At 47.5% G+C, this 12,260-nt stretch overlaps 2 protein-coding genes and 1 pseudogene across 2 annotated transcripts in view; 1 reads left to right on the forward strand and 2 right to left on the reverse strand.

The window, feature by feature from the left end:
* LOC131210009 (coiled-coil domain-containing protein 25) overlaps positions 1 to 274 on the forward strand; it is a 1,112-nt gene extending 838 nt beyond the window's left edge. Inside the window, exon 3 of the mRNA XM_058203189.1 lies at positions 19 to 274. Coding sequence (XP_058059172.1) covers positions 19 to 234 — 216 coding nt within the window. The 3' untranslated portion in view covers positions 235 to 274. The remainder of the gene's footprint in view (positions 1 to 18) is intronic.
* Positions 275 to 379: 105 nt separating this feature from the next.
* On the reverse strand, positions 380 to 3,005 carry LOC131210894 (queuine tRNA-ribosyltransferase catalytic subunit-like). The gene is made up of 2 exons (XM_058204208.1): positions 2,993 to 3,005; positions 380 to 1,548 (listed from the first exon to the last, which is right to left on the reverse strand). Exons 1-2 carry the CDS (start codon positions 3,003 to 3,005, stop codon positions 380 to 382), a joined length of 1,182 nt encoding a protein of 393 aa, XP_058060191.1.
* A 5,468-nt stretch (positions 3,006 to 8,473) lies between these two features.
* On the reverse strand, positions 8,474 to 11,947 carry LOC131207022 (dipeptidyl peptidase 3-like; annotated as a pseudogene).
* Between the last annotated feature and the right edge of the window lie 313 nt (positions 11,948 to 12,260).

Consider the following 12,260-nt stretch of genomic DNA (forward strand, 5'->3'; position numbering starts at 1 on the left):
CTCAACAAGACAAAGCGCGAAGAATCGATCGACTTCCGGGCGGAGCGCGAAAAACGGGATGCACTGGAACGGGCGGACAAAAAGCAAGCGGCCCGGGAGGTGCGAGAGCAGGAAAAGGAAGACCAAAAACGGCGCCAGGAGGAGGCGGAACTGCGCAGCTACAACTCACTTATGAAGGCGGAAAACATGAAGTCGAACTACGACGACGGAAACGATTCGGACGACTTTATGTAGGGCCACCGGTTGGTGGAATCATACTATTAGAGCGAGAGTGCGAAGCATGAATAAATTATTGAACGTTCTACATCGTCGTAGGAATACATTTTATTGTTTTGGTTAGTCGTATAAATTAAAGGAGCAAGAGAATTTTCTCTCTTTCTCAAACAGTAACATTAACGGCAGCTAGTGCCTCCCGAATCCACTGGGGAACGGTGTCGTTGGGGAATCGTACGGCAACGTACTTCTGTACAAACGCAGGAAACCGATCTGCGCTGATGGCCTCTCGCATATCGCGCATCAGCCGCAACTGAAAGGCCACGTTATGGACCGTTACAATACTACAAGCAACCGGTTCCACGGTCACGATATGATGCAGATAGGCTCGGCTGTAACTGCGACAAGTGGAACAGTCGCACTCTTCGTCGATCGGTCGCTGGTCCTGCGCGTAGGAGCGCTGCTTTAGATTGATCTGGCCTGCGCGCGTCAAGGCACACCCGAATCGGGCCGTTCGCGTAGGAAACACACAATCGAACATATCGATCCCGAGCGCCACACACACGACCAGATCCTCCGCAAAACCGACCCCCATCAGGTAGCGTGGTTTGTCTTCCGGCAGCAAATCGGTGCACAGGTGAACCGTGCGCCAGAACTCGTCCTTACTCTCACCACCGCTCAGTCCTCCGACGGCGAACCCACGCGTGTTCCGTTTCGTCAGCTCGTCCGCACAAACGCGCCGCAGATCGGGATTCAGGCCACCCTGGACGATGGGAAAAATGCTCTGTTCATCGTTGCGCTCGTGCGCCTCTATGCTGCGATCCAGCCAGCGAATCGTACGGTGCATCGCTTCCTCAACGCGGGGCCCGGTTGTGGTCGTTTTCACTACATCATCCAGCTGCATCATGATATCGGCGCCGATGGCGTTTTGAATTTCCATGCTCCGCTCCGGCGTTAGCATGGACTCGCTGCCATCGTACGGACTTTCGAACCGTACGCCCTGTTCCGTGATTTCGGCCAGCTGCAGCAGTGAAACCATCTGAAAGCCTCCGGAATCGGTCAGCAGGGCCCGCGGCCAGCCCATGAACAGGTGCAAACCGCCCGCCTTCTCCAGCACCTCGGTCCCAGGGCGCATTCCAAGGTGGTAGGTGTTGCTCAGCATTATCCGGCAATCGAGGGACAGCAGCTGTTCCGGCAGCATACCCTTCAGTGTGCCCTGTGTTCCGACCGGCATAAACACCGGCGTGGGGACCTCTGCATGCCGCAAGCTCATCACACCAACACGCGCCTTCGTATGGCTACATTTGGCCGCCACACGATACTGCAACGGAGGGCCTTCGGATAAGTGCTGTTCCTCCGGAACGAGATTTTGGGCACCGTTGTCCACTGCTGACATGTTGGAAAAATAACCGGCACAACGAAACGCGCGGCGCGAGCTTGATAAAAACATCAAACAGCTGTCCCTGGAGAAGGGGCGCGCACGGGAACGCGGGAAACACGTGGTTTTTTGATGTTGCGCATTTGACATATCGCTCTTTCGCGGGCCGCGGAATTATAGCGTATTTTATTTGAGTCGTTTTATTTTAGTTGTGCGGTGTGATATCAAAATTGGAGTCATGAAGAAACATAATGAGAAGCGATTTGTGGTAGAAAGTTGCCATATGTTAATAAGAAATTAAAATCTAAGAGACGATACAACGTGATTTAAATGTAATTTAATGTAACTTATTTCAATCGTTTCAATTTTACTGTCGCTTGATGATTTGAAGAAAACTTGAAAATAATGGCAAGGGAAACTGCTTGCCTTTTTTAATGTAATTTCACAAAACTTGACAAAAACAATATTCGCAAAGTACACGTTATCTTACAGCCTAATTTTATGAATCGCGAATTAATATTCAAACCTTTATTTCATTTACATTGTGGAAATCGTGTGGAAATTGAAATGAATCACATGATAGTGTATAGCTTTCTCGCGGGATGTTACCGATGAAAAGCCAAAACACACCGGGAACGGAATTTTAGAGCGTTACTACATTATAATTACTATTTCCAGTTCTGTTTCCGTATCGCATTCGCTCATCTGTTGTTCCGCGTGTAGATGTTATCCGTGTTAAAAAGTGACCAATTTTACCTCTGCTTGTGACAACCTTGGTACCTGTCAAAGGCGATGACATAAAGGCGCTAACACCTCTCGTAAAATAATTTTTTATCAGGTTATGGGCCCAGCGATGGAAAAAAAAATCACCGTGACTTTGTGAATCAATCCTGTTTTCGCTTGCCACTTGAAACTCGGGAATTAGATATGCTTTATTTCGATTCTCCGAACGCCATAGATCCGTTACACGGTGAGACTGTGAAGCGGTGTGAGATGTGAGATGCCCGAGTGCACGCCGGTGAGATGAGAATGGAGAACGGTTGCGATAGGAAACTGTGAAAAGGTACACGTGTATGTAAGTAGCCTTGTTCCTTTCTAACCATCGTCACGAGCGGCAATCCGCTGGTTTTCTCTTTCTGGTGAATCTGGTTACGAGGTGGTGACCTTTACCGAGGGCAGAGTATGCGAGAAACGGCCTGCAGCGAACGACCAATACGGACGCACCAAATAGTGGCGTGATTGCTTACGTCACCCGGTTTCGGATGCGTGAGAGCCGTTGCCCGCTGTTTACATTTGCGTCTCGTAGTAAAATGTGACTCACGGGGATCTTCTGACGACGCTGGAAGCACCAAAACAGCAAGCGGTTTCGATTGTTCCAATCGTTAACCACCACCACCCCACGCACCGACGTCATTCATTGGGTTTGGGTTGCGGGGTAACATTGTTTACGAGTAGCGGTCTGCGGCTCACCGTGAAGCGACAGAACGTCTCACGCAATATCGCGCGCTTTTTCATCGGTGACACCCGGCGAGAAAGCTATACACTATCTTACGGTGTGGTTCATTTCAAGTTACGCACGATTTCCACGATGTAATCGAAATAAAGTAATATTAATACGTACTAATATTGTAATATTAATTCGTGAATCATAAAATTACACTGGAAGCTTACGTGTACTTTGCGAATTTTGTTTTTATCAAGTTTAGTTAAATTCAAGAGTTGCGCAATTTAATTGAAAAAGTCAAGCAACTACACTGCTGGCCAATCAAATAGGTAAGTGAATCAAGCCAGGGCCAATGTGACAGCTGCCAGATATGAGAAGTCTATACTGTCTCTTCTTGCAGCGACTTTCGACTCGAGCGGGCTCGCGTTTCCGCGATGCCATTAGCCATTTCTCCCGATTACGTCGATAAATTTAGCGCGTATCGTTTTTCTCCCTACATTGGTGACCGGCCGACGAGTACACGGGATTCAGCACGCGATAACGTTTCGCACGTGTAGTGTGCCACGCGAGTGAAGAAAGTCATACGACCCACGCGTAAGGAACGCGTGTATTCTGGTTTCAGTGCAAGAAGTGCCGGCGAAACGACCCCGTTCGCGTAGGAAACGGTGGAGTGATCAACGACCCGCGTACTCGCTAATGGGCCCACGCCGTTAGGAAATTGGGTGCGGCAAATCCAACCCAAGCCATCTTGGCAACTTGGAATCGGCATTTTGGCCATCCAAGTGCGCCATCTTGACACATGGTCACAATGCGGGAGCAACGAGCAACAAACGCGCGCCAACGACAGCGCCAGCAACAGCAGGATCAGCAGCAAGCATATGAACAAAGGTAGGCTCACGGAAGGACCCTTTTGTTCCCGCCGAACGGAGGTTATTGAATATAATTTAATTTAGTTTCAATTCTCATGTGTTCTCAGTACGCGCCTTCACGCCGACTATCTCGCCAGAGCCACGCAGATGTCTGCTGTCGATACACCGAGTTCATCCACTCGGCCAACACCCTTGACGTCACCCACGTCATCACCGACTTTAATCCGAAGACCGCTGGACGTAAGGTCTGGAAGCATAACGGGAAGTGTGTTGGTCGACCATCTCGCTGCCTCGCGGAGAACCAAGGCTCTTGCTACCTGGTGCATCGGCGGTGCAGTATTTGTAATATCGACTTGGTCCTTGAGGCCACTAAGTGCGGCATCAAAAGGATTTGTCGACAGCATTGGCAACGGCCCGAATTCTGCTACCTCGTCCACTAGGTGGAGAAGGTAGTGGAATATGCAAGTAACATTGCCGACCATACTGTGGTGCTCCATTACGTACTCTTCGAGCAGTTGCCGTGCATAGGGTAACAAGTGGCCAAATGCAAACGCGAATAAGTCATGTAGTATTCGTTAGTTAACAATGGCTTCAATATTACAATCGCCACGACATCCAAAAATGGGGCCCACATGCTGTGCGACCATTTTGCAACAATTTTTCCAAACTGTCGCGGTTGCCTTTCATGGGGCAACCGTACAAGGGCCAATGTGTCTTCCAAAACCTCGTTTTGAAGTTTTGTCATTGGCTGGACATCATACATGCCCTCGGTAAACGCGAAAAACAATGTTTTCGCGGCACCGAGGTGCAGTAAATGCCTATCATCGCCCACAATGACCTGCTGTATTAAGTCTATGGGCAACGTCCGCAAAGGCGTTGTGGTTTTCTGATGTGTGCCTATGTATTGTGTGTATATTTTATGTACCCGTGTTTGTCGTTTTGCCTGACTGTCTCTGTATTTGGAAAAATACGTATTAATCTATAAATAATGCCGCCATTCGAAAACATACCTTTGATGACAGCTCGTGCGTTGCCATCGGCAAGCAGTTTTTGTATTGGCACGGGCACTGCAACCCCATTAACTATGAATGGTGACGGAATTTTGCATAACTGTTCCGCCTCATCACAGAACCGCTTGAGGAACTCCTCACACTTTGGTTGACGATCGCCACAAAAAACTCCAACCACGAAAGGAGTACCCAGTGATTTTGATTTTGTGTTGACCCGTGCATGTATTACCCAAGAAGTTAGTTTGGGATTGGTCAGTTGGGGCAATGGCACCTCCTCGAAGTGGACATCTATCTCAAAGTCGATGATGCCACTGGGCAGGTTTGCCCGAATACCGTCTTCTGTAATGTGCGAATTAATAGTGTGTAATTAATAATATAATTATATCACAGAACCGCTTGAGGAACTCCTCACACTTTGGTTGACGATCGCCACAAAAAACTCCAACCACGAAAGTCGATGATGCCACTGGACAGGTTTGCCCGAATACCGTCTTCTGTAATGTGCGTTGTAATTAATAATATAATTATATAATTTAATAATAAAGTAAATACAATGTAAATATAAGGAGAAAACACACGCACACTTACCTAAACCGCGATGCCAATACCAGCCTCCATGGATTTTCAGCATGCCGGGAAAATATTTCCCCAGCGTGCATAGTATCTGCCGAAACACTGCTGTCCCATGTTCCGGGCTCTGTGTCATAGAGCGGGTAAGTTCCATCGCCGTTCGACGCTGCTGCTCCGTGGCCCCCAGGGAGCCATGAGCTTTCGAATCGTTGGCGCGCCGACGACGCGTACACAAAAACGTACGGTTTTCGTCGTCATGCCGACGAAAATTGTCCGCACGGTACTGCTGTCGTCCGCGTAACGACGAAAACTGTACCGACAAAAGGAACACTTTAAAGATCTGGCCAAATAAGCTTTGACAGCCGTACATTTTGTATTTGCTGCGAAACATATCATTGCTGCGCAGTAGGCGACGAGATGGCGGGTCAATAATTCGTTCGTTTAAGTGTTTAGGGTTTGTTGGTCGCTTATTGTTCATCCTGGAGGATGTTCAGTGTCATTTGTAAGTACAGACTACATGCTGTGTCGGTTTATACCGTGTCTCGTATGATTCCCCGCAATATCAACGAATAACCAAACTGCACTTGTTTTATCTTAGTTTGCGCAGGAAACAAGACCCTTCGCGTAAATTGGAACAAATCCGTGTGATCTGTGTGAATCTGAGTGATCATTCCACGGTTTATGTGGGTTGTGTCGTTATTCCGAAAAACGACCCTGATAAACATTGACAAAATGCTGGATGACTTCGAATTCAACGAGGACGATGGGCGCTACACCTGCAAGGGAACGATTGGTAATTGGTAACAGAAACAAAGATCACTACGCAAAATCTTCCACTGGTATGGTTAGTAATCGCAAGGTCGTCTTATCATTCTAACATTGTGATCTTACCCTTTTGTAGATACCAGACCGGCAATTCAACACGGAACGGAATCTTTGAATGGAGGTAAATACGGAATCGTATTTTGATCGTAATCATGGCGTAGAGATATGTATTTCTCGTTTCTCGTGGTGGATGCCTGCGCCTTCGAGTGTTACGACGACATTTTGGCCGTCGTTTGCATGATGTTGCTCCTGTTTGATCATTCAAAAAGCTATTAGAACTCTCGCCTAAGCCTTTACTCTCCGCGCTGAGATCAGAGATTTAGTTCAGCAAGAAATTGTTAATTTCGTCAGCTGCACGATCACGAGCGATCGCGTAGAACGGTCACTGCTACTGCTGCAAGAACTGCAGCTCAGAACTGAATGCAGTCATTTTGTATAGTCATTGTAAAGGTATCATATCTATTATCGATTTATCAGTAATTCTTCTAACGTTCGAAACCGACCAAAGCGATGTTCCCGCAAACGGAGAGTATCAGCGAAAATCTACCAGCATCGAAACGCGCTTTCCCTCGGCCCGGATCGATCCGTTGCTGTACGTGCAGCAAACTATCATGCGAACGAGTGTGGTCCCATGGGAGGACGACCTACTGTTGACCGATCCGGGGCCCTCTCTACAAGGTGTTTAAACTGGTCGAAATCATTCGTAATTATGAGGACAAAAGGTAGCAGGATTTCTTAGCTCGACCCATCGCCGGAGCTGGTGCTGCCACCGGCCAACACTTGGCAGCAAAACATCCAAAGCTTCAACAAGGACAACAATCTGCTAAACACAATTTTCGTCAATCATGTGCGTGAGGAAAAGGATGTAATTTTTTTGCCTATTTCTAATTTTATGGCCTTTTTTCCATTGTAAAATTTACAAAAGCCCAAAGTATCCACGGTGGAAATGTTGTTCGGTATACCGTTGTGCGATACGGGTGTGAAGCGCTATCCGATGCGTGTCCGTCCTCGCACCATCCAGTACGCGGTCACGATTATCCTGCGAGAGAACAATCCTTACTTCATCGAATCGTTGAGGCAGAAACTAATCCGCGCCTGTCCACTGGACCAGACGGAAATCGAGACAGCGACCGATCTTGAGAACGGTGAACCGACAGAGAAAGTACCAGCGTCACCAGCGTCACCGCAATCCATCATGTACATGTTCTATCCGGGAGAGTTCAACTGGAAAGAGGTGTTGCCCCAGTGCATGGCGTTCTGTGTGCGTCTTCAGCAACGTCTTCTCGGTGCGCAAAATCGAAGCCATCCGTTCCCTGCTCATGCTCGCTTCCTGTGCAGTGGTGACCGTCCTCGGGAGCCTCATGGTGTCCCTCGGATTGTGTTTTTTCGGCCTTACCATCAGCTTCCAGTCGTAGGGAGCCTATCCGTATCTGGTAATACTGGTTTCCGTCCATACTGTTTTACCGTCCATTTCTGCTGTTTTAGGCCACCCGACGGACGGTAAAACGGACGTCCGTTGGATGGTAAAACGGACGGTAAAACGGACATAGTTGCTCCTTGGGCCGCATCTTTATGATCCCCGACGGTCTTTTTGTCGCTTCTTCCTTTTTTCGTCTCATTTTCCCTGAAATAAAAACTAAATGCTGCCTTTGGCCATCGTGGCCAAATTTGCTAGAAGATTCCATGATGAGCGTTTACAATTATCATCGGACCCGTTAAATTCAGATCGTTTGTTAAACTCTGCACTTTAAAGAGAAAAACCTAACCTCACTGTGAAGATGCTAACGAACGGCAATTCGTAACGCGGCAAACTCAACGGTTTCATTCCTTGAAGCGACCGAGACGGGATCGTGATAAACATCATAGTTTTCTTTATCAGTAGCTTCAATTGTCGTTAGTAGGTTTTTCATATTCACAAACATCTTCCCAAAGCAGCTATAACGGAAACAACGCGTACTGTTCGCACACAAACTTGTAGATCACTTGAAAATTGTCAGCAAATTCATGAGATTAAAACATCTTACAATTCCAATCATACGTTGGATAGCAAATAATCGTTTATTAACTCAAAGAATACGCTTAACCTGCAGCGGCAATTTCGGAGTGCAGTGGCACAATCATGTCTGTTTAGTACAATCCTTCGAAGTAGTGCTTGTCGGATTCGTTAATCCGTTAATTCGATCGTTGCGTGAGGGAAGCGATCGACCCACGAACGAATGTAGCCCGCAAAGTTGACATCGTACATTTTCAATTGCACGTTGCCCGTATTCGGTTCAATGGTCGAGCTCGACTGTACGAAGATTTGGCGTGGCTTTTTGTGAAGCAGCACTATGTCACGCCACTTGGCCCACGGGTGCAATCCGATACCTCCGAGTACTGGTCGTACATCTTGGTGGCGGCCGTCACATTTCCAGTCGATTTGTAGAACTTCAGCTTCAGCAGAAACATTCGGATCGCTTCCTTGCCGACCGTTTCAATCTTGCTGCGTTCGAACGTGAGGAGCAGGGTTTTGCCCTCTTCCGTCTCCTTAACCGTCACCAGGCCTTCGCCGGCTTCCAGCAGCCGCTTCCGCCCGACACTCCTCGTACGATGAGCCTAGCGACTTGAACTTGGAGTCATACGTTTCGCCCGGTTCGTACCAACAATCGACCGATTCACCGGTAAGTGCGCTTTTCAAATTGCTAAGGTCGAAGTTGTGTTCGGCCTTTTTGTTGATACGCAGCAACTTGCCACTGCCGTGACCGAGCAGCTCATGCAATCCTTCTTGTACCCCGAATGAAGCCGCTTTGTACTTCTTCATCAGCGCTTGGTCATCCTCCGAGAGGAAAGGAATCGCATCGGTTCTGTACGTTACCGAGTGTTGAGAACGCGAGGAGTAGATTACGGCTCAAACCAGAGGGAGCAGAGGAGGAAGCAATGTTTACATAATGCAACGTATGTTGCAACATACCTCCCGCCAGGAAACTCGTAATCCGAACGAGCATAGGACAAGTCGCGTTGTTTACGAAACGGAATATCGAAGACGCAGTCATAACGCGTCCTAAGCAAAGAAGCGCGAGGGACAGGGTCGCGAGCAATAAGATAAGAACGTATGGATGCCTATTTTTAGAAGCGTAGGATCAGAATAGCATAGAAGGACCAACGGACTGATTGCACCCGTATTGTTTATCTTGAAACTCCAACTGTAAGGGACGGGACTGCAACTAAGGGACAGGTTCAAAGAGTAAGGTTCTAGCGAGATGCGATGTTCCGAAAATTTAGTATATAAGACATCAAATTGTATGAATAAATCGCCTTGCATATTAGTACATTCCCTGTTTAACAGTTGCCCGGTGTAGACGTGTTTTAGTGAACAACGGTGCAAAGCATAAACGGTGAAGTGAAGACGAAGTGCGGGTGCAACAGTGTCAAGTGGAAAGCACGGGAGGAATTAACACCTCCTACCCGAGCCCATCGGCGAGCTGTGTAGACACCCTGCTTCAACGCGGGTGCAAAATAAGATAAGTGGCTTTTTCTTTCCCCTTTATCCATTTACCCTTACCCTACCAAAACAATACCTGGGATAGAAAATCCCAACATTTATAATGTCCACCGGCCCTCCGGGCGCGGACCATTTTCCTCCCGCTATGGGTTCAACCCATAGAGGGAGAACAATCCCTAACTACATGCACCCTCTGGGTACATCTAAGGACACGAAATACTTGGTACTCCGCAGAACTGACAATGGCAAATTGCAACCTTTCGTAACAGCAAAGTCCATCACCACCTTCACTGGAAACAACAATATAACCGGAAAACCCTTCGATGAAGGTAGAAAATATCTCATACGGTTTGGGACTGTAAACGAGAAACATTTTACCCGGCTCTTAAAAATGCAAAAATTGGCAACTGGCGAACCTATCGTCATTGAACCACATGCAACCCTTAACTCGTGCCAGTGCGTGATCTTTTGCAGAGATCTCGAGGGCATGTCCGACGAATCAATCCAATCTGAATTAGTAAGCCAAAAAGTGACAAAAGTTTACCGCTTTCACAAAAGAGTGAACGGGGCCTCTGTTCCCACTCACTCTTTTCTGCTGACGATTGACGCGGTCAGAGTACCAAGCTCAATCGACATTGGACTGTACAGTGTACAAACCCGGACATATTACCCAAAACCTATGCTGTGCGCCAATTGCTTAAGCTTTGGCCACACCCAGAAACATTGCAAATCAGAGAAGAAATGTTTTAATTGCAGCAAAGCAGCACACGGAGATTGTTCCGCAGCTGCCTGCTGTAACCATTGCAAGGGCAACCATAAACCCAATGCAAGCATTTACCAGGCCTACATTAAAGAAAATTTGATAATAAAGACTAAAATCGACAACAAAGTGAGTGCTTTCGAGGCTCGCAAAATTGTCGAAAGCTATACAAATACCACCAACTCTGCCCCAACCTTTGTAAGTAAAGTAAATGAAAGGCTTAACAACGAAAACCAAATCAAAGAACAAGATAAAATTAACCAACTCCAAATTACCCTCGATACAATTTTAAAAAACCAGGAATTAATGAGAAAAGAAATTTGCGAACTCAAAGCTGAAAATGCTCAGTTACGCGCACGTAACAGCGAGCTAGAAAATGAACAGAAAACCCCCTCTTCAACCCCCGTCTCCTCCCCAACCCACTCTCTATCCTCCACTACTCCCACCTCCTCCCCCTCCAGCTCCGACTCCGAAGCCGAGTCGGAGTGCAGGCCGACGGATGTAGAGATGCATCCCGAGCCTGCTGCAACGGTCAAGAGACCGGTATCGTCTTCTTCGGAAGGCGAGGGACAAAGTCCCAAAAAACCCAATAAAACAAAACCTTCCGCTAAAAGACCCACCCCTAACAAATAAGTTCATCCAAACCCTTAAACCCCCACCTCATCTCCCTAAGCCTCACAGTGGTAGATACAACCTACCAAGCAATTAATAATTCAAATATAGCAATACCCAAGCTAGCAATGTCATGGAACATCAGGGGTCTTAACACAAACCTCGATGAACTAAAACTGCTAACTCACAAACACCAACCACTAATTATCGCTCTCCAAGAAGTCCTAAGTATTAACGATAGTGGGCTCAAAACAAGTCCCCTAAAGGACTTTGCATGGACCCACAAACACTTCACCAACATACACCACACAGTAAGCCTAGGCGTACATAACACCTGTCCTCATAACGAAATCCCACTCAACACCACACTTCCTGTCATAGCCATCAGGGCACTAGCCCCAATAGAGTCAACAATAGCTTGTCTATACCTCCCTCACAAACTAACACAGAATGAACTAAACAATAAACTCACTGACCTTCTTGCCCAGCTTCCTCCTCCCATGATTCTGCTTGGTGACTTCAACGCGCACCACAGAGCATGCGGCCACCATATTACCAACCCCAAAGGAAAAATACTGCACCCAATCTTTGACACCAGCCACATAACCCCAATATATAACAGCAAGCCTACATTCATCTCCCAGCTAAACAACAGCAACACCACACTCGATCTCTGTGTCACCTCCCTAGACCTGGTTCCAAAACTCTCCCTAGAAGTTGAATCCGACTTACACGGTAGTGACCACCTCCCCATCACCATACACCTCACCTCCCCGAACAACCATACTACCAATAGCCTCAGACCCAGATGGATTTATGAAAGAGCTGACTGGTCCATTTACCAATCAGCTATTTCCTCCAATCTCAACCCAACTAACCTGGACCCCTCAACCTTCTGCACACTCCTCACCAACGCGGCCAGTTGCAGCATACCACGGACCAGTGGAGTCCCTGGAAAGCGCAACGCCCCATGGTAGAACAATGAAGTTGCAGAAACCATCAAGCTCAGAAGAAAAGCTCTCAGAACCCTTCGAAGGGCAAACAAAACACCCGACAACATTTTCACGTCTTACCTTGCCTCTCTTTATCGCGAGGCAA

Source organism: Anopheles bellator, chromosome 2 (assembly GCF_943735745.2).
Source record: "Anopheles bellator chromosome 2, idAnoBellAS_SP24_06.2, whole genome shotgun sequence".
NCBI lineage: Eukaryota > Metazoa > Arthropoda > Insecta > Diptera > Culicidae > Anopheles > Anopheles bellator.